The sequence below is a fragment of the Somniosus microcephalus genome, chromosome 18 (assembly GCF_052327205.1).
Source record: "Somniosus microcephalus isolate GS21.2 chromosome 18, FLI_Smic_1.0, whole genome shotgun sequence".
Taxonomy (NCBI): Eukaryota; Metazoa; Chordata; class Chondrichthyes; order Squaliformes; family Somniosidae; genus Somniosus; species Somniosus microcephalus.
The window spans coordinates 41,903,994-41,923,963 of NC_141004.1; the positions used below are offsets into that span (position 1 = coordinate 41,903,994).

The 19,970-nt window shown below is 44.3% G+C and overlaps 1 protein-coding gene across 2 annotated transcripts in view; it reads left to right on the top strand.

Moving 5' to 3' along the window:
• The window catches only part of itpr3 (inositol 1,4,5-trisphosphate receptor, type 3), a 324,911-nt gene that overhangs the window by 256,161 nt on the left and 48,780 nt on the right, over positions 1-19,970 (top strand). For both annotated transcript variants that reach the window (XM_086011397.1, XM_086011396.1), the window contains exons 34-39: positions 60-180; positions 1,857-2,038; positions 4,051-4,199; positions 7,571-7,679; positions 9,492-9,582; positions 10,380-10,555. In XM_086011397.1, coding sequence (XP_085867523.1) covers positions 60-180; positions 1,857-2,038; positions 4,051-4,199; positions 7,571-7,679; positions 9,492-9,582; positions 10,380-10,555 — 828 coding nt within the window. The remainder of the gene's footprint in view (positions 1-59; positions 181-1,856; positions 2,039-4,050; positions 4,200-7,570; positions 7,680-9,491; positions 9,583-10,379; positions 10,556-19,970) is intronic.

Below are 19,970 nucleotides of genomic sequence, written 5' to 3' on the forward strand. Positions count from 1 at the left end.
TTGTTCCATTTTAGCCTGAATACATAATGACTTCATGTATTCCTTCCCATTTCCGGTAGACACACCAGCCTATTGTTGTGAAACTGCTGCAGTCCACATGCCGGCTTCTGGATTGCTCGTGGCTACAACAGCAACAAAAGTCTTCAGTGGAAACCTGTATTAGGACACTAGCTCTGATGGGTAAGGTGAAGGATTGTTATGTTAAGTGATCTGAACACAAAATAAATGAGACCATTCAGGCAACCCACGGCACACACGAGCTGTTCTAGAGCGATATCCTTTACCATCTTGGCCATCAAAACATATCCTCGCAGCAACAGAAATCAGTTTATTATTGAGCTGGTGGAAGCCTTCTTTTCTGTCTGTCTTCCTTTCACTTCCCTAGCTGAAGTGAACCTTCTTTTGGTTTCTCTAGATAACCAAAGTACAAGGAGGTGATTGCGTCTCGGGTGGCAGCAGAAAGCATCGGCAGCGCGTGTTACGCGCTGCCCCATTTTCATCGGGAGGTGCATAAAACAAGCTGCTGATTCGCTATCACCCATTTTGCACTACCACCCGAGAGGAATATCGCCCCCACCCCCCTCCCTCCCCATATATTCAAAATGACATTGGCAAAGCCAGGAGTTTTCTACAGGTATATCGGAGGAGTGCTATTTCTCTACTAGCATCGTCGGTGGTAGAGTCCATCACTTATTGTAAGAATTAGTTCCTCTTGGATGAGCGTTTCTGCTGGGACCACCATTTTGAATGTGGGTGAGTTAAACAGGCTGTTTCTCCTCTGCCCTCCCTGAACTGTAGCCTGTCCCCAGCATTGACGGACATTTTGTAGAAATCTGCAGATTTAATTAAATTAGTTGGATGATGTTTATTTGTTCATGACGTAGTTTATTGGGGTGCTATGTTTGACTATTTTAAATGTTGTAGGATGATTAAAAGGGCCTTACGCAAGTGAGTTCAATTGTGCTAGATGACTGGTTATAAATGTTCAGATTGGCTAAGAGTTGTTTCACATATTGGCCCATATTTTCCGATACCTATGGGTGTATACGAGGTGTGTACACACCCGTAGGGACATCGGAAATGCCGGTTTCAGGCATGTCAAGTGCATGGACTGAAAACCAGCATTTACAATCTGTCAAGAATTCTCGACAGATTGGGCACCTGCCCTGGAGAAGGGCCTCTGCGGGCGGAGAGTTTCGCTTTCTACAGAACCTCCGCCTGCTGAAATCACTTAAAAATCTTACCAGCATAAGAGTTTAAAAAAAAAAAAAAAAAAAAAAAATTTCACTCATTTATAATTTTAAAATACTTTTTAAAAAAAGGTCAGTTTTTTTTTACCCTGTATAAAACTTTAGTTATTTTTTTCAAAAAATTTAATTTTTGCTTAAAATATTTAATTTAATGTAATTTTAACTCATTTTAAAAATGTGATTTAAAAAAAAAAATGTATTTAATCTTTTAGTGTCTTTTTCAGTGATCCCCATTCATACTTTTGACGGGTCTATCTGTCAAAAGTATGAAGGGGGATTCCCTTCTCCCATTGGCTCGCCTGGCCCATGTGATCCCAGGGACGCTTGCGAACCACATGCGCCCCTGGGATACGTGGGCCCTGCACATTTCAACTGTGGAGAGGCCCAGGATCGGAAGTGTCCGGGCCTCGGGAGCCCTCCGGTAAGGGCATAGATTTTTTTCTGATAGGCACCCGCACGCAGGAAGCCTCCTATCGGAAATTACGGGCCATAATGAATGCACAGGAGTGCCCCCAAAAGACTGTGAAACCCAGTCTGTTTAACTGACCACGCCACTTGCCAGGTTGGTAGGAAAAGCTAGTGTAACCTTGTGGTTTTTCATTTCAGCAAAAAGCCGTACACTACCCCTTCCATTGGACCTGGATGCGCAGGCTAACAACTTGTTAATCAGCCAGTCATTGGCATCTCAGAGAAATACTCCAAACTTGAAGGCAAACACCCGAGCTTTCCCTCGTGCTGCATGCACACAGCAGCAGTGGGACTACAAGAATATCATTGAAAAACTACAGGTTTGCTGCTTTTTAAAACCTTTACTGCAATGGTCTACTATACAGTGCCAGATTTAGAAATTTCTCAAGGATGGGTTGAACACTTAAGAAGTAGCTGGCACATCTCCCTCCCTTCCCCCCCACCCACCCCACCAATGTTTTATTTTATTTTTGACATTAGTTGTTGAATCATGATTTTTCAATAAGCACTGATGGCGGGTAAGGTTCCAGGCCTCTGGTGCGTACTGGGAAAATTATCTGTATAGTTTTTATGATATTTATACTAATTTTTATGATTTGTATCAGTGTTAATATAAGAACGCCTACCACACTGTGTTGAGGACAATACAGTTGGAATGGTGACTCATATCTCTTGTGGTACTCTATCGGTAGTAAAACCAGGTGTTTCTTGACTCTTGTAGCATTAATTTGTTGCTGCCCCCCTCCCTAATATCCTTTACCATTTTGTCTCCGTTCTGGTCTGCCATAGATATTCTCTCTGGTCACCTCTGTCGGTGGACAGCACCTCTCTCTTATGTTCAGTCATTCGCCCATATTATCCAATGTCTAATTATATAATAGTGTAAGCTGGGGGTGTGACAGTAGGGTTCCCTTGTGTTCTGTATTGGATAGCATGTCCTTTGTAAGCACCCTTCTGTGTGCTTCTCCAATCTTTTTGGCAGAGACTGATTATTATTACTATAAAGAGAAAAGGCCAGATATGAATCATTAAACTGCTTTATTTTACAGATGACAAGTCAATGTGTACAGAGTAACAGTTACAACAAATCTCACTTAACTTAGCAATTTAACTTCAATTCCTTCCTTGTAAGCAAGAAATATACTAAACCACACTATCCTGTAGTTAAATATAACAAAAGAACCTGTATTTATATTGCATTTTTCATATCCTCATCCCAAAGCGATTCCCAGCCAGTGAAGTACTTTTGAAGTGTAGTCATGTGAGGAAAAGCGACCACCAATTTGCACACAGCAAGGTCCCCAAAACAGCAATGAGATAAATGAATAAATCTATTTTAGCGGATGTTGTTTGAGGGATAAATGTTGGCCAGGACACCAGGAGAAGTCCCCTGCTTTTCTTCAAATACAGCCATGGAATCTTTTATGTCCACTTGAAAGGGCAGACTTTATTTAACATCTCATCCAAAAGACAGCACCTCTAACAGTGCAGCACTGCTTCAGTACTGCACTGCAGTGTTGGTCTTGATTACGTGTTCAAAGCTGTGAAATGGGGCTAGAACCCAAAACGATCTGAGTCCATGGTGAGAGTGATTTACTTGCCTTGCTCTCAGCAGACCTCAGCAACTCACCTCCTGCATGTTCCCTTGTTCCCTGCCCCACAGGAAGTTGGGGGCCTAATTCCTGAGCCCTTCCTTTGTTTTGCTGGCTAGAAGAGCTGGAAGTCAAGCATGGTACCGCGCCCCCAACTATGAAACTAGTCTCCTGCAAAGCCTAAAGTGTAAATGTTTGGTGGCAGCTTCTGAGATGAGGTAGCATATCCCCAATGAGTTTCTTTGGCTGCTCTTATCATGCCAATCCTTCTTCTTATCAGCTCCAGCATGTGACTGTGAGGCGGGTTTTACACTTTTGTTAAATCACTTTTTTAAATTTAAAAGCAGCACTTCAACCTAACTAACTAAACTGACCTATCTGTCTTCCTGAAGTCCTTCACGGTCCTCTCTGCCACTATTTGCCAAACTCACTATTGTGTTGTGAGCAAAATCCGAAGCTTGTATTCCCTGTAAGTCCAAATCATTCATATATAGACTATATACTGTAAAGTCAACATATGTGATGTCAAAACACCTCATTAAAGCAGTTATTGGTAATAGTTTTGCTACATTGCAAAATTTAGTGGTTAAAACTGAATAAGAGCTACAGTATGCAATGCATTGAAATCCACAAGTCAGAAGCATACTATGACACTTATTCCAACCATGTCTAGATGACGATGGCACTTAGGTCTTTATTTCTCCTCCTGTTCTTATATATTCTTGTTTAATTCTCTGTAGGATATCATCACGACTCTGGAAGATCGGCTCCAGCCACTGGTGGACGCTGAGCTCTCTGTTCTTGTTGATGTCATGCATCGGCCAGAGCTGCTGTTTATGGAAGGAACAGAAGCCAGGCTGCGGTGTGAAAGTGGAGGATTTCTCTTTAAGTAAGTGAGCAAACTAAGGCCGAGTGTAAAGTATTACAAGAAGAATTTTCTACCGATGCAGGGCTAGCACCAAACCTTTTTGCCGATGTAGTGCATTTACTCTATTAGCAAAGCAACGCCGTTGCCTCCGACACTAACTGGCAGTTTTAATGCAGACAATGTAATGTGTATGGAGAAGAGGTGCTCTGCTGGCCATGTTGAAATTCATACAAGCATAAATGGAAATGTCTGAAATAAAGCACAACATAATTGCTTTTACAACCATATTTGCATTATGGGATTTTCAGAACATTTGGATCTTGGTATTAGTTAAAAATCTAGACACTTAGTGCAAAGAGCAGCACCCATTCCTCTCCTGACTGACAGATGTCTCTTCCTCCCGCCCATTGTAGCACATGTTTCTTAATGCTGCTGCTGAAGAAAGAACTCGCATTTCTATTGCACTTTATTATATCCTCAGTATGTCCTAAGGCACTATCACCTCAAACATTTACTTTTGAGTGCAGTTGCAGTTGTTGGGTAAGGAAAGACGGCAGCCAATTTATGCACAGCAAGGTCCCACAACAATATATGAGTTTAATGACCAGTTAATTGGTTTTTTTTTGGCGGTGTTGGTTTAGGGAAGAATGCTGGTCAGGATAACGGGAGAACTCCCTAGTCTTTGAATTGTATTGTGGGAGCTTTTACATCCACCTGGACGGGTAAAAGGGGCCCCATAACTTCTGACAATGTAGCACTCCTTCAGTATACTACTGAAATGTTCACCTTGATTATGTGCTGAAGTCCTGGAGTGGGGTTTGAACCCACTTATGAGAAAATGAAATGCCTTGCACCTCGCAGTAGAGCAGGTTCTATGTGTCAGCAAGAAGCCTGAAAAAAATTAATGCTGATGCATGTTTCAGTGACACGGTAGCAGATTTTTGCCTTGAGTGACTGATCACTGGATAAAGATAATGGTTGAGTTAGTTTGTTCTAATGATCTATCACAGTTTGGATGCCATAAACCTGCAAAGTGAAGCGTGAAGGTTTGTGAACAACATCGGAGCTCCAAGAGTATTTTACGACCAGTAACTCACTTCAACATGACCATTATTTTATGTAATAAAAAGTCGTTGTTATTTTTGAATGGCCCAGCAGTAATAGTGCTGCAAAGTCTGCAGAAGTCCCACAGCGCACCATTGTCCACAACTATTTGGAACAACCATCTTCTGAAGACAGCAGCAATTTTTATGTACAATCCACCAAGATTACTTCGATGACATCTCTCTCCCTGCGACCTCTACCACCAGGAAGGACAAGAACAGTGATACTATGGGAACACCATCACCACCAAGCCACTCACCATTCTGGCTTAATCTGTGTTTTCATCATCGTTGAGTCAAAATCCTGGAATTCCCTACCTAATACCATTGTGGGTGCACAAGGACTGCAGTGGTTCAAAATAAGGTCCACGACCACCATCTCAGGGTAACTAGGGATGGGCAATAAGTATGATCTTGGCAGGTTCACCCGCATCCCATGAACAAAATAAATGTTTGAAGCTCCTTTCATATCTAGACCACAATAACCGGATGACCATCTCTCCGATAGCTGTGAAAGGCCTAGGCTGAAGTGAGTTTGAGTAGAGATACTAGCTGCAATGAAAATCAAGCACCTCTGTGTATTCAATCATAGTTAAATTATGCATAATTAAATGAATTATGGATGATGGTGGAGCTGTTTCATAATTTATAAGTTTTAAAAAGAAACTAGCAAATTTATCATGCGAGAACTAAACACTTAATCAAACCATACCCAGTAGAGTCTCTTTGTTTTATGCCCAGGCCACATGTCTCAATATTTAAACAACAATTTGTTTCTGTTTTAATGGACAGTGTAGTTTGTAGCAGCTGCACGCAACACCCAACAGGTGAAAGAAAGAAAGAAATAACAACAGAAAATGCTGGAAAAACTCAGCAGGCCAGGCAACATCCGTGGAGAGAAATTAGAGTCGACGTTTCGGGTGAACCCAACGTCGACTCTAATTTCTCTCCACGGATGTTGCCTGGCCTGCTGAGTTTTTCCAGCATTTTCTGTTGTTATTTCGGATTTCCAGCATCTGCAGTATTTTGCTATCGTGAAAGAAAGAAAGACTTGCATTTATATAGTGCCTTTCATGATCTCAGGACATCCCGTAGTGCTTTACAGCCAATTAACTACTTTTTGAAGTGTAGTCACTGTTGTAACAAGATGCTGAGCAGTCATGATATTGACTATCGTCACCATTGATTAAAAAACACCCTGTAAAAATGTGTCATCCTCTAGAAACTGTTAGATCCGTGGTTCAGTGGATAAATAATTACACGGATGCTGTACATAAACAAATAACAGGTCTTTACTGGAGGAGGGTAATCTCTAGACTGGGGTGCAGAGGCATGCGCACAGCTTATATACCGGTGTGGTCACTGCCGGTACTCCAGTATACAGGAGCTGTAAAAAGTAGTTCTGACTTAAAGCACATACACTACAGAAACCACATAACTGTTCGAATTAGGTTTCCACAAAGGCAGATAGAATTGTAAGGGTATTATTCATACTTGCTAGCCATGGAGTGGTGCCAGTGACTCATGGCCCTAACGTGAGGTGGCTGTGCAGTTGTAGCTCTTTAGCGGCTAAATTGGACCGTGTAGCGCCCGTTTTTTAGGCGCTACGTAGCCACATAAGGATTGAAAATGGTGTCCGAGATGCTCACGCACGCTTCCAACGGGAAGTGCGCAGGACGTCAAACAGGAGCAATCCTTTACCCGTGTCTGAAACAGGCATTAGGCCATTTGCATATGCAAATAAAGGACCTAACGCCTGCTTCTAGTCCCTGCGGCAACTTTGGTTTGCCCTGAGGCAGCCAGTGCTGGTCGCCTCCAGGAAAACCAACGCTAATCCCCACGTAAGTTTAAAAAAAAAAGTACTGATCATAATCACCACTGCTCCCGACCTCCTATCCCCTCCGACAGCATTCTAACCCCTCATACATAATCCTGAGGCCGGCAATCTCCCTGCCCGGCCCCCACTAACCCCCTCCCCACCCATCAATATTCCTGAGGCCTGCAATCTCCCTGCCCAATCCCCCACCGATCCTCGATCACTGACGCCAAGGCCCATCCATTTCTCCTCCAGACCCCCGCGATCCAACCCGCTCACTTACCTGGAAATTGGAGCACTAACCTGTGCAGGCTCCTACTGCAGCGCCACCTACATTATAATGAGGCCCGAGGCCCAAAATCCAGGGCTCCGCGGACTTCTCCCGCTATTAACACTGCGGGTGAAGCAAAAATGGGTGCTCCCACATTTATCCGATATGTTCCTAAACTTTATTAATCTGCTTATTTTTCTAGGTTAATTCAGCACACAAAGAATCTCATGTCAACAGAAGAGAAGCTCTGCATTAAAGTTCTCTGCACCCTTCAAGAAATGTTGGTCAGAAAAAACAGCTATGGAGACCGGGTAAAATAAAGAAATCTAATTGCATCCCTCTGGGACTGTTGCTTATACAGAAAATAGCCAAAGAAGGCCCATTACTAACACAAACCTGTATTTGGGTTCTATATTTCAGGAGTTCTAATCTACATTTCACATTAACTGCTACCTTTGTTCTATATATTTTTGGTCTCCTCAAAGGCAAAAAAAAAAAGAGGATAGAGTGTTGTATGCAGGCCAGGATTAAATGGTACAGACATGAGGATAAATATTTTGACGTTTTGCATTGGGGGGTCAGAGCATTTCTGCAGAACTTTCAGGAGGTTAAATACATGGCAGAGCCAATGATACAATAGATTGTACAAGATCTGTGCAATGAGTGGGATTCATGGTGGAATGGAATTTGCATATTTAAAATGTTACACTGATAGATGTGTTAGTACAGTTGTGATCCATTTTGTTCACAAGCCATTCACAGGACAAAGCATTTATACATTGCATTTGTTGGAATTATAGGATGCGATCTTGCCAGTCCTGGGGAGGCAGGTATGGAGGCTGGACTGCCGGGAAAATGGCAGAATCTGGGGGCATGTGCCCAACCCGCCCCCAACCCGCCTCCGTGCCATCGCCAGGTTCCGTCTCCTTGGAGACAGCAAGGGGATTAGTGCCATTTATCTGCCTGTTAACAGGTAGTTAACAGGCAGATAAGAGGATTATCCCCATTTTACCCACACAAGTGCGGGCTTCCTGAAGGCTCCGAACCCCGCCAGGGTCACCGAGGCGAGCAAGGGGTCTGCGGGGATCGGAGGGGGGGCAAACGTGCGCTGTGATGGTAAGTGATGGGTGCAAGTGTGGAGAGGTGAGTATGTGAGGTAAGTGGAAAGTGTTAGTAAAAGTTTACTTACCTTTGTTTCTTCCTGCAGGCTTCAAGAGTTGGGTATACGGAGAGTCTCGCACCTCCGCGGCAGAAATGACAGATGGCCGCTGCATTCTCCAATGCAGCATCCATCTAATTTCTGCTAAATAAAGAGGTTTGATGAGTCTTGAATTCAAGAACTTATCAAACTACAGAGAATGTCAGTGTCTGACAGTTTCACAGAGCTGTCAAACGATGACAATTCATCTGTCAAACATTTTTGACAGATGAAACGTCATACGTTGATGTTCTCTGTAACCGGCTTTCCCTTAATTGGTCTGCTAAGCCCGCTAGGTGGGCTTAACAAGGTCAATCAAGGGAAAATAGCGTGGGTTGGCCAGAAGTTGGAGGCGGGACTGAAACCCGACAAGTGGGAGTCCCGCCTCCAAAAGCTCTCCATTGGCAAAGTCCAGCCCATAGTATCTACTTGAGCAGTGTAATGTATTTGAGTGCTGGGGAGCAGGGTTATTGAAGTTCATGCCTTCAGTGAGGGAAGGGGCTTGTTGTAGATGATGTTATCTTATGTCTTAATTAAGATGTGTACCCACATTATCAATTTCAAATCAAACATTTTGGGATGAAGCACTGGGATTATTATTCTTCATTTCATAACCCAGTGGCTTTAGTGAAATGTACATTTGGCTTTCACAGGGAAAAAAATTCCCATTCCACAGAAGAACCAACATTTTTGGAGGGATTGTACTAACATGATTTGAGCCATCCCACTCAACATCTTGGAGTCTCAGCTGCTCTGGACTGAACTGTAGTTGAAGTGGTGTCAAATAATAGGTAGACTTTCCAATTTAACGGGAAGTTACGATTAAGACGATACATTTGCTGATTCAGGTGGGACTACAGCAGTGACTGCGAATATGTTGGAACTTTCAGCCCCCAGTACTTATCACGTGATTCTTTTCTTGCAGGGAAATGATTTAAGAAAAACTCTTCTGAGCAACTACCTTTATAGCAAAAAATCAAACTTGAAAAGTGACTCCATCGATCTGTCCATTGGAGGTATTTATTAGCAAAATACAAACATTATTATTCAATCAAGCTGCACTTTCATTGTAATTTTGTACTGCAGTGGAAACTTTATTATCCATCGTAATGGAGGGCCCCCACCACCAGTGGATGATTGAGATTCTCTAAATTGTGGCCTTGCAGTGGGTCACCAGGTACAGGAATGAATAGAAGTACAATACAAATAACAAAAGAAACAGTCAAGGTCATTTTCTCAGTTCACACTATGGCATTTTAGAAAATCGCAGCAATTTTGCTATATGAACTGAGGAGGGCATGGCTTCCCATTGCCAAGGTTTACTCAGAGAAAATTGGGCCCATCAGATAGTTTTGTTCACGCAAGAAGGAGATTGAATGAGTACAATTTTTTTTAACTGCAATAAAATGTTGTCCCACACAAGGCTTTGTCCAGTGCAAATTCTGCTGGATTGTAGGAAGCTCTGCTGTACATGTAATATTATAAAGAGCATGTTTTAGATTCTTTGATAATAGTATCAATGTGTGCATTGAAACAAAAATGCATTTTATGTTTAATAAGCAAACCACTACATCAAGTGTATGTGTTTACTTTAATCCAGATTTTAATTTGTAATGAGCTATAACTTTAACAATAGCTGCAACAAACGACACATTACTATAGATCTTTAAGAAACATTTATTTTTTCCCATTCTCCATTCATCCTTCAGGGTTGTACTGCATACAGTTTACAGGCTGCGGCACGACTTTCTGTAATGTTGATTTTCACACATTTATCAAAAATAGTAATGTCTTTATTTTATTCTTGTATAAGATCTCGATAAGTGTCAAGACTGGAACTCAATAGCTCCTATCCAATGTCGCCTGGACAGAGAAGGAGCCACAAAACTGGTTGCAGATCTCATCACGAGCTCCAAAAGTGACAAGATTTTCCAGGAGAGTGTTTTATTAGCCATTGCCTTGCTAGATGGAGGAAACACAGAAATTCAGGTAACAACCCAGACTAGTGATAATGACCATTGTAATCACCTTCATGCCTGAACCTTGGTTGAAATGCAGTAATATTGAACTTTATTGCTAGTGACCATGTATTTACATGCAATGGATGTGCCAACATGCTCCCTACCTTTACTGTCTCATATATGCGGGTAACTTCAGTGCTCCTGTGCTCTTAACAGGAATGCACACTGGAAGGAAGCATGAGTTGGAGATAGGGCTACTACACTAGCACTTGATTCTCTGATTGTTACAGCCTTTGAGTGTGGCTCCTTTCACGCAGTGCAGTGCTACTGAAGTTACTCTTGAATTTCATGCATCTGGTTGAGACAGAGTACGGGCACGACAGTAATGAAGACTGCAGTGCATATAAACACAATGGGCCAGAAATTAGGATCGGGTGCTTGCCGCGCGTGCAAGCCCCCGATCTGCACCCACCCTGCGCGCTGACATCTGAAGCCCGGGCCTGCTTGCATTTCCTGTCACTGGCCCGGTTCAGATGTCGGCGCGATGTGCTTACCTGATCCAGCGGCATAGTTAGTGCGATGTGCCGGCTGGGATCAGGTGAGCACTCTGCAGCCAATCAGGGGAGGGGAAACTCATTCATGAGTTTGATAGTAAAGACTGTCAAACTCATGCAAAGTACGGGCGCCCAAAAGACTAGTTTAACTTTAATTAAAATTTTAAAAAACATCCCAATAACTAAATAAACTATAAATAACTTTAAAAAACGATTTAAAACAATTAATAAAATTTTTGAAAAAAAAATATTTTTACGAAATCGGGTCTAAAAATAAACTTACCTTACTGCAAAGTCCTTAAAAGCAATGAAGCTGTGGAAAAAATTTAATAATTTTAAATAATAGACCACTTACCTTCAAGAATCCACTCCTTACGCCTCCTTTTTTCATTTCTAAAAAGTTCAGGCCCTTGCACACGCGCAAACCTGTCAAAACGAAGGAAGTTCAACGCGTGCGCGCAGAGTCCTGCGCGCAGCATTGGACCTCTTAACCCCTTAGTTCGATGGAGAGGAAATGCCGGTTTCCCGCGCATGCGCTGTGCATGCTGAAATCCGGCACACCGTCCATACTCACGCGTTGGGACCGGAATTACTGGCCCATTACTGCACAACAGACGTGGTGGGTTATATCTTCTGATCAGCATTATTTTAATGCTAGTGGTAACCCACTTAAAAGAAATAGGTTATACAACTGGGTTGTTGCTGATGGCAGAAAATTAAGGGGTGATCTAATTGAGGTGTTTAAGATGATTAAAGGAGTTGATAGGGTAGATAGAGAGAATCTATTTCTTCCAGTGGGGAAGTCCAGAACAAAGGGGCATAATCTTAAAATTAGAGCTAGGCCGTTCAGGGGTGCGGTCAAAAAGCATAATAAGTAGTGGAAATTTGTAACTCTCTCCCCCAAAAAGCTGTTGATTCTAGGTCAATTGAAAATTTAAAAACTGAAATTGATAGAATTTTGTTAGGCAAGGGTATTAAGGGTTACAGAACCAAGGCGGGTAGCGGGGAGTTAAGATACAGATCAGCCATAGTGTAATTGAATGGCAGAACAGGCTCAAGGGGCTGACTAGCCTACTCCGGTTCCTGTGTTCCTATTCTAATAACGCCAATAGAAAAATAAACCCCAGTGCGTCTTCTGAATTTATCATACAGTATCGAAATACTAGTGATCCCAGGTATTCTTGTTTTAAATGGAAATCACAGAATCACAGATTCCAGTATAATGCTGCAACAACAAGGATACAAACAGGATTTTAATTCCGTTTTATCCTAGCCAATTTGCACTCTTTTTTAGACCCTCTTTTATTCCTTTTGTACAGTGGCAGTTAACAAGCAAGATGAGCTAGAAAGACAAAAATGCTGGAAAGGTGAAACAGAAGAAAATTTTAAAAATGCAGAGAGTTCTGTCAACATTTGAAAAGAGAACAGACAAGTACATTTTTTGAGTAGAGTCCCTTCAGCAGTTAGAACTCCAGAGAGCATCATTCTCAAAGCACTTTGAAGGAATACCACTTACTGCAGATATTCTGTTCTCTTGCATGCACATTGTAGTGGAAAATACTCAACTTCCAGAGACTTGGAGATGCACATTTTCATGAGTCAAGAGCAGTTATTGGGTCTTCACTTAAAACTAAGCTCTGATTATTTAGCTGTGAGAATTGCGGGTCGACAACTTCCAAAGGGCCATAATTAGTAAAGGCAGCACCAGTTAATGAAAACAAGGAAAAGCAAAGCATGGAGGTTTTGACTCTCCCTTTAAGTGCTGCTCCTTTGGGACCGCGTATGAGAATCTCAAAATGCCTTTAGGTAAGCAAACAGTCACTCACGGTACTTTGCATTTGACCAGATTTAGGGAATGCCACGTCTGTGCTGCACGGTTCCCCTTTTACACTCTGCTTTGGGAGCCAACCCCCTTATTGCTGCTGGCTCCACTGCTAAATACCGAAACCCCACAGCATTGGCTCCCACATTGACTTTACTGACCCTTGTGTCTTCCTAGCTGCACCAGCCTGCCGTCACCAGTCCCCCAAACGTGGGGTGCATCTGATGGAGGGAGAGCCCACAGGCCAGCTGCTGGGTGAACTCCTGTCGCGCGAAGGTGCCTTCAGTCTCCCCAAAAGCAGCAATTGTATCCCTTTGTCGATCAAAATAACCTATATGTAAAACCAGAAAAAAGTGGAAACACAAGGCAGACTCATCAGTATCGCAAAAGAGAAAGGAGCCTGCGGTGGAATAGTTAGCTGTCTTTTCTCTCTTCAAATACTGACAGCCTTGCTGTGTATTTCCAGCATTTTTGGTTTTTATTTTGGATAGCTACCGAACTGAGCAAATGAGCATTCAGTCTCCCAATGTCAATGTAGCACAATATCTGATTAAAGAGTTCAACCCTAATGTCCCATAACTAACTCTAAATGGGCTGGGCTGACGAAGACCCATCAGCTCCCTGCCTGGGATCACTAATGACGCATGTTAGCAAATAAACAAGAAAAAGTTACAGTTTAACAACAGACCATCTTGAAAATATCCAGTAGGTCAGAGAAAAGCAGGTTAATGTCCCTGGTAGGACCATCAGCTCTGATGCACGATCCAGAATCGCATCTGTCCAGTTTTTGACTAGACATTCTTGTGGTGTATGTAACCTGTTCCACCTTAAGAGAACTACCTTAAGAGATGTACTACTTTCTCTTGGCTGCTGTATACTGTAATACCGGTGGTGACCACACCGGTATATAAGTGTTGTGCAAGGATTTGCTGGGCAGTTCAGCCCTGACCTTCGAATAGTAAAGACCTGTTAAAAGTTATTCTTGTTGTCTGTGTCCAGTGATTGATCCTAAACCTAACTGGGACATACAGACTCAACAGTGGCGACGAGTCCGATCTTACCCTGCGGCAAATTTACATCCAAGGCAGCTTCGTCCTCAAAACGGGCGTCGAGAAGAGGCATCCGCCCTCATCATCCTGCTGAGCACCATCGCACGGGAGGCATCGAGAACCCGGGTTAAAAAGAAAAAGAATTCTGACCACGAAGCCCTCCATCAGCGACAGGCAGTGTTCATCCCTTCTACCACGGTGGTGGGTAAGCCGATCAGCGACACGAGCAGAAAGTCGGCCGCGTTGACTGTGGAGTAGGGGAGGGAAAACGGAGGAATAAGGGCAGAGAGCTCGACCACGGCCGGTAGAAAGGGCCGGGCTGCAATCGAGGCCGAGAGGCGCAGCGACTGGGGCAGCTTAATGCTCGAGAGCCGCGGAGAACTCAAACGCAGCCGGTGTACAGGACCGGGCTGCGAGGCAAAACAGCGTCGGGGAGTTGAGAAGCTTAAGGCACGAGAGCCGCGGAGAATTCAAACGCAGCCGGTGTAAAGGACCGGGCTGCAAGCGGGGCTGCAAGGCAAAGCAGCGTCGGGGAGTGTGAACCGCTGGGGAGGCGAGAACGGCAGCAGCAAGGCAATCGCCATTGCAGCCAGCGGGGGAAGAAGGCAAACGCGGGAATCCGCCATTGTAGTTGGCGGGGGAAGAAGACGAGCACGGGAAAGACCGCCAAGCGCGGGAAGCCGCCATTTTAGTAGGCGGGGGAAGAAGACAAGCGCGGGAAGCCGCCATTTTAAAAAAAAAAAAAAAAATTTTTTTAACTTGCAAGGATGCCTAAACATGGGAGCATTAATACCTTTGATAGTGATGTCGAAGATTGGACCACATATGTAGAACGCATGGAAGTTTATTGTAAAGCAAATAAGGTACCAGATGATGAGAAAGCATTAACCTTATTAAGCTCAATGGGGGCGAAGACATACGGGCTATTGAAGCACCTTCTATCACCAAATAAACCGGCGGATCAGACCTTCGCGAATATTGTTACTGTCCTGAAAAATCATTTAAACCCCATGCCGCTGATGATAGCGGAACGATTTAAATTTTACAGAAGAACGCAGTTGAAAGACTAAAGCAACGCTGAATTTTTAATTGAACTACGTAAGCTATCGAAGTACTGTCAGTTTGGGACAGGGCTAGCAGATGCGCTGAGAGATAAATTTGTGTGTGGATTGTTAAAAGAAGGAACACAAAAGTGACTGCTTGAAGAGAATGATCTTACGCTTGATAAAGCTGTCACTATTGCAGCATCGCAAGAAGCCGCAGCAAGAGGCACTGCGGAAATGCAGCTACGGTCACCGGAACTCTGTACTAATCAAATGGTCTTGAGTACAGTAAAATGTTATCGTTGTGGAAAGACAACACACGATCAGAACCAGTGCTGGTTCAAAAATCAGGAATGCAGAAAATGTGGCAGGCTTGGTCACATAGCTAAAGTATGCCGGTCAGGAAAGAAGACCAGCAACAAAAAGTCACCGCAGGAAAAGTACAAAAAGGTACACAAGGTGACAGAGAACAGTTCGAACGAACAGAAGTCAGATTCAGACGCCAGCAGTAATGAACTGGGTAGTCTAAGAGTACACAATGTTGGTAAGGAAGCAGACCTCCAAACAATTTGGGTCACACTTCAGATAGCAGGAGTCCAAGTGAAGATGGAATTGGACACTGGATCAGCATTGACGGTCATGAATAAGAAAGATTACAAAAGGTTATTCCCACATATTCCCCTACGGGATATGGAGATTGTATTGAAAACATACACGGGGCAAAGAGTATACCCCATCGGGAAGATAGAGGTAAAGGTGGTCCACAAGGGCAAAGAAAGCCGAGGAATGGACTTATATGTGCTACCTGAGGGAGGTCCACCACTACTGGGACGGGAGTGGATTAGGAAAATAAATATGGACTGGCATTCCTTAAAAGCACTAACGGTAGATTCCGGTACAAAAGATGTCAAACCTAAACGATTGTCCAGAATATTGGACGATGCTAAAGAGGTGTTCCAACAAGGACTGGGAACACTGAGAGGAATTACGGCAAACATCAAGATTGAAGAACATGCAAACCCGAAATTTTTCAAAGCCAGACCGGTACCTTATGCAATACGACCTGCTGTGGAAGCTGAGCTGGAAGGGCTAGAACGTTCAGGAGTACTGTCTAAGGTAGACTGGAGTGAGTGGGCCACGCCCATTGTCCCAGTAATGAAGCGTTCATCGAGCAACAAGCCGGGGGAACCGGGGAAGGTTCGCATCTGTGGTGATTTCAAGATCACTGTTAATCCGGTGCTTCACACGGTGCAGTATCCACTTCCACAGATTGAGGATATCTTCGCTTCATTGTCTGGCGGGAAACACTTCACCAAGATAGACCTGGCGCAGGCGTACTTACAGATGGAAGTTGAGGAAGAGTCACGCCAGTATCTCACGATCAACACGCATAGAGGCTTGTACCGGTATAATAGACTGGTTTTTGGAGTGGCATCGGCTCCAGCAATTTGGCAGAGGGCCATGGAGCAGGTATTACAGGGAATTCCAGGTACACAATGTTACCTGGACGATATTCTGATTACAGGAGATGATGACGAGGAACACCTTGCAAACTTGGAACTGGTGCTCACCAGATTGAAAGAATATGGTCTTCGAGTTAATCGCCAGAAATGTGAATTCTTTCAGAAGCGGATCTCGTACTGTGGTCATGTCATTGACCAGGAGGGGCTTCATAAGTCTCCTGACAAGATCGAAGCTGTTGTGAAGGCTCCCGCTCCGGATAATGTATCCCAATTGAGGTCGTTTCTAGGGTTAATTAACTATTACCATAAGTTTCTGGCAAATTTATCCATGGTGCTGCACCCGCTGAATGCTCTTTTGCAGAAGGGAGTACCATGGAAGTGGAGCGAGGACTGTAAGAGGGCCTTTCGCGAAAGCAAGGCATTGATCACCTCAGAGGAAGTGTTGGCTCACTTCAACCCAATGCTGCCTATTCGTTTGGCTTGTGATGCTTCTCCATATGGTATTGGGGCAATACTCTCACACAAGTTGCCAAATGGCCAAGAGAGGCCAGTTGCGTTCGCATCCAGATCATTGACCTCCGCTGAGCGCAATTATGCTCAGATAGATAGGGAGGCTCTCAGCCTTGTGTGGGGAGTAAAGAAGTTTAATCTTTACCTGCAGGGCCAAAAGTTTACGCTTCTGACAGACCACCAGCCGTTGGTATCCATTTTTAACCCTAAGAAGGGTGTTTCGGTGATGACAGCACAGAGACTCCAGAGATGGTCCCTTTTCCTAGGGGCACATCAATATCAGATAGAATTCAAAGGTACAAAGCAGCATGGTAATGCTGATGGGCTGTCGCGCCTGCCACTACCTACAGAGGAGGAGGCACCGACGGTTGACCCTGTTGAGTTATTTCACTCGACCATCATCGAATGTTTACCAGTCACCAATGCAAGTATTGAAAGAGAAACCAGGAACGACCCGACACTGTCCAGGGTCTACGAAGTGACAGTGAAAGGATGGCCAGCACATGGTGATCCACTGTTACCGGCATTCTCAGCAAGACGAGAACAGCTGTCCGTCTGTCAAGGAACATTGATGTATGGAACAAGGGTGATTATTCCTCCTAAGTTAAGAGAGAGAGTTCTAAAGGAACTGCATGAAGGTCATCTGGGGGGAGTCAAGATGAAAAGCCTTGCTAGGGCTTATGTGAGGTGGCCGGGTATCGACCAACAGATAGAGGAGCTGATGAAAAGCTGCTCAGGGTGCCAAAAAGTGCAAAATGCACCTCCGATTGCACCGCTGCATCCATGGGAATGGCCTTCAACCCCATGGCAATGTGTACATATTGACTTTGCTGGTCCTTTCATGGACTCCATGTTTTTAATTGTGGTGGACGCACATTCTAAATGGCCAGAAGTGATTAAGATGACTACCACTACCTCGGAAAAGACGATCGCGGTGTTAAGAACGATATTTGCGAGAAATGGATTGCCAGAACAAATATGTTCAGACAACGGACCGCAGTTCGTGTCAGAAGAATTCCAGGGATTCATGAAGAAGAATGGGGTGAAACATTATACCTCTGCCCCATATCATCCGGCTACAAACGGGTTGGCCGAGAGATTTGTACAAACGTTTAAAAAAGCAATAAAGGCCATGAGCGAAGATCAGATTCCACTACAACACAAGGTGGACAAATTCCTACTGGCATATCGAAACGCCACTCATGCAGTGACAAACCAAAGTCCTGCCATGATGTTCTACAACAGGAGGTTGCGGTCCAGGTTGGACTTGTTAAAACCAAATGTGCGGAGGGAAGTTGAAAACAAACAGTTCCAGCATATAACCACTCGGAGTTTCGAAATAGGACAACCAGTGTTAGCCCGGGACTATAAAAATGAGAAATGGCAATCTGGAACAATTCGGACCAGACAAGGACCCCTGATGTACACGGTAGATATTGGTGAAAATGTAATACGGCGTCATGCTGACCAACTGGTAGAATCGAGAACAAGGGTCGAACCCATGGTTACGGCAGAGACAACCGTGAAAGAAGTTAGTGAACCTGAAGCATCTACCTCAGAAGTGAATGTACCTGATGATGATGTCCAATCCATAAGAGACCAACTAGATGAGTCACCCCAGCAACGAGAATCAGAGACCCCTGAAAGGCGTTATCCAACTCGAATCAGGAGGCCTCCTCAGAGACTGAATCTTTGAACTGTTTTGCATGAAGTTGTATATATATATGTTATTATGTTATGTTAAATGGGGATATAACTGTTAAGCTAAAAAGGGAGGATTGTGGTGTATGTAACCTGTTCCACCTTAAGAGAACTACCTTAAGAGATGTACTACTTTCTCTTGGCTGCTGTATACTGTAATACCGGTGGTGACCACACCGGTATATAAGTGTTGTGCAAGGATTTGCTGGGCAGTTCAGCCCTGACCTTCGAATAGTAAAGACCTGTTAAAAGTTATTCTTGTTGTCTGTGTCCAGTGATTGACCCTAAACCTAACTGGGACATACAGACTCAACAATTCTGGTTTTTGATTGGTACATCTGGACATTTCTAAAATGGAAACCAGACACCAAAATATTGGCCCGGATTTTGCGGTCAGCGGTGAACGAACGGCACTCGCTGTTCATTACACTTCCACTTGCCCACAGACGTTCTGTGGGCTTTTGCACTGGAACTTGCGGTAATTAGAGAGCGAATAGGCAGCGGAGCCCTCAACAGGGGATCTGGGGCCTGTATGAACCGGGCAAGCAACAGTGGGTCTCCTTAACCAATCAGATTGACGAATAGTTGCTGAGACACTCAGGCCCCGACATTTACTGGGGCGGGTCTTGTGAGCAGGGAGGCGGAGTTTTAGCCGGGGGAAGTCTGGGTTTCCCCGCACGCTATGGAGTTTTGACAAGCTTGACTCCCTGTCAGACAGGGAATGCTCTGGAGGAGGCCGCAGGTCAGGAGCTGGTAGGGCGTCTACAGCTGGCTCATAGTGGGAGCGTGGGTCCGGTTCTGGGAGTGGGGGTGGTCTGATCGCGGGGGTTCAATCCTTTTGCCTTTTTTGGCTATTTTCTGCATTCAACAGCTGAAATCTGACTTCTGCGAACAGGTTTTTGCTGGTACTGGACTGTTTTTGTCTGCGTGGAAAACTGTTTTATTCCAGTCATGGCCGTTGTGTTCGTCGAGCTGACCACTCACTCCCCGCTGGACACAATGGTCTCCATGCTCTGTGCGAAGCCTGGACGCAAGTTGGAGCTGGACCCTTCCATGCTCTGAGCCATCGTGTGCAAGCTCGCTAGCAGGCTGCCCAGTGCACTTAGCATTTCCTGCACTATGCCCATCTGCCTTCTTTAGTAGGCTGAGCCCTCAAAGTCAGCATCTGAGTTCTCTGCATCAGAATTAGCACGTGTTCTTGCCATCCAGTGAGCTTGCACCTGTGGCATGCAGTCTCTGTACCCTAGCTCCTGCACACTTGTGGCCAGTGATTCACACTCTAAAGTGCACATGGTGCCAAT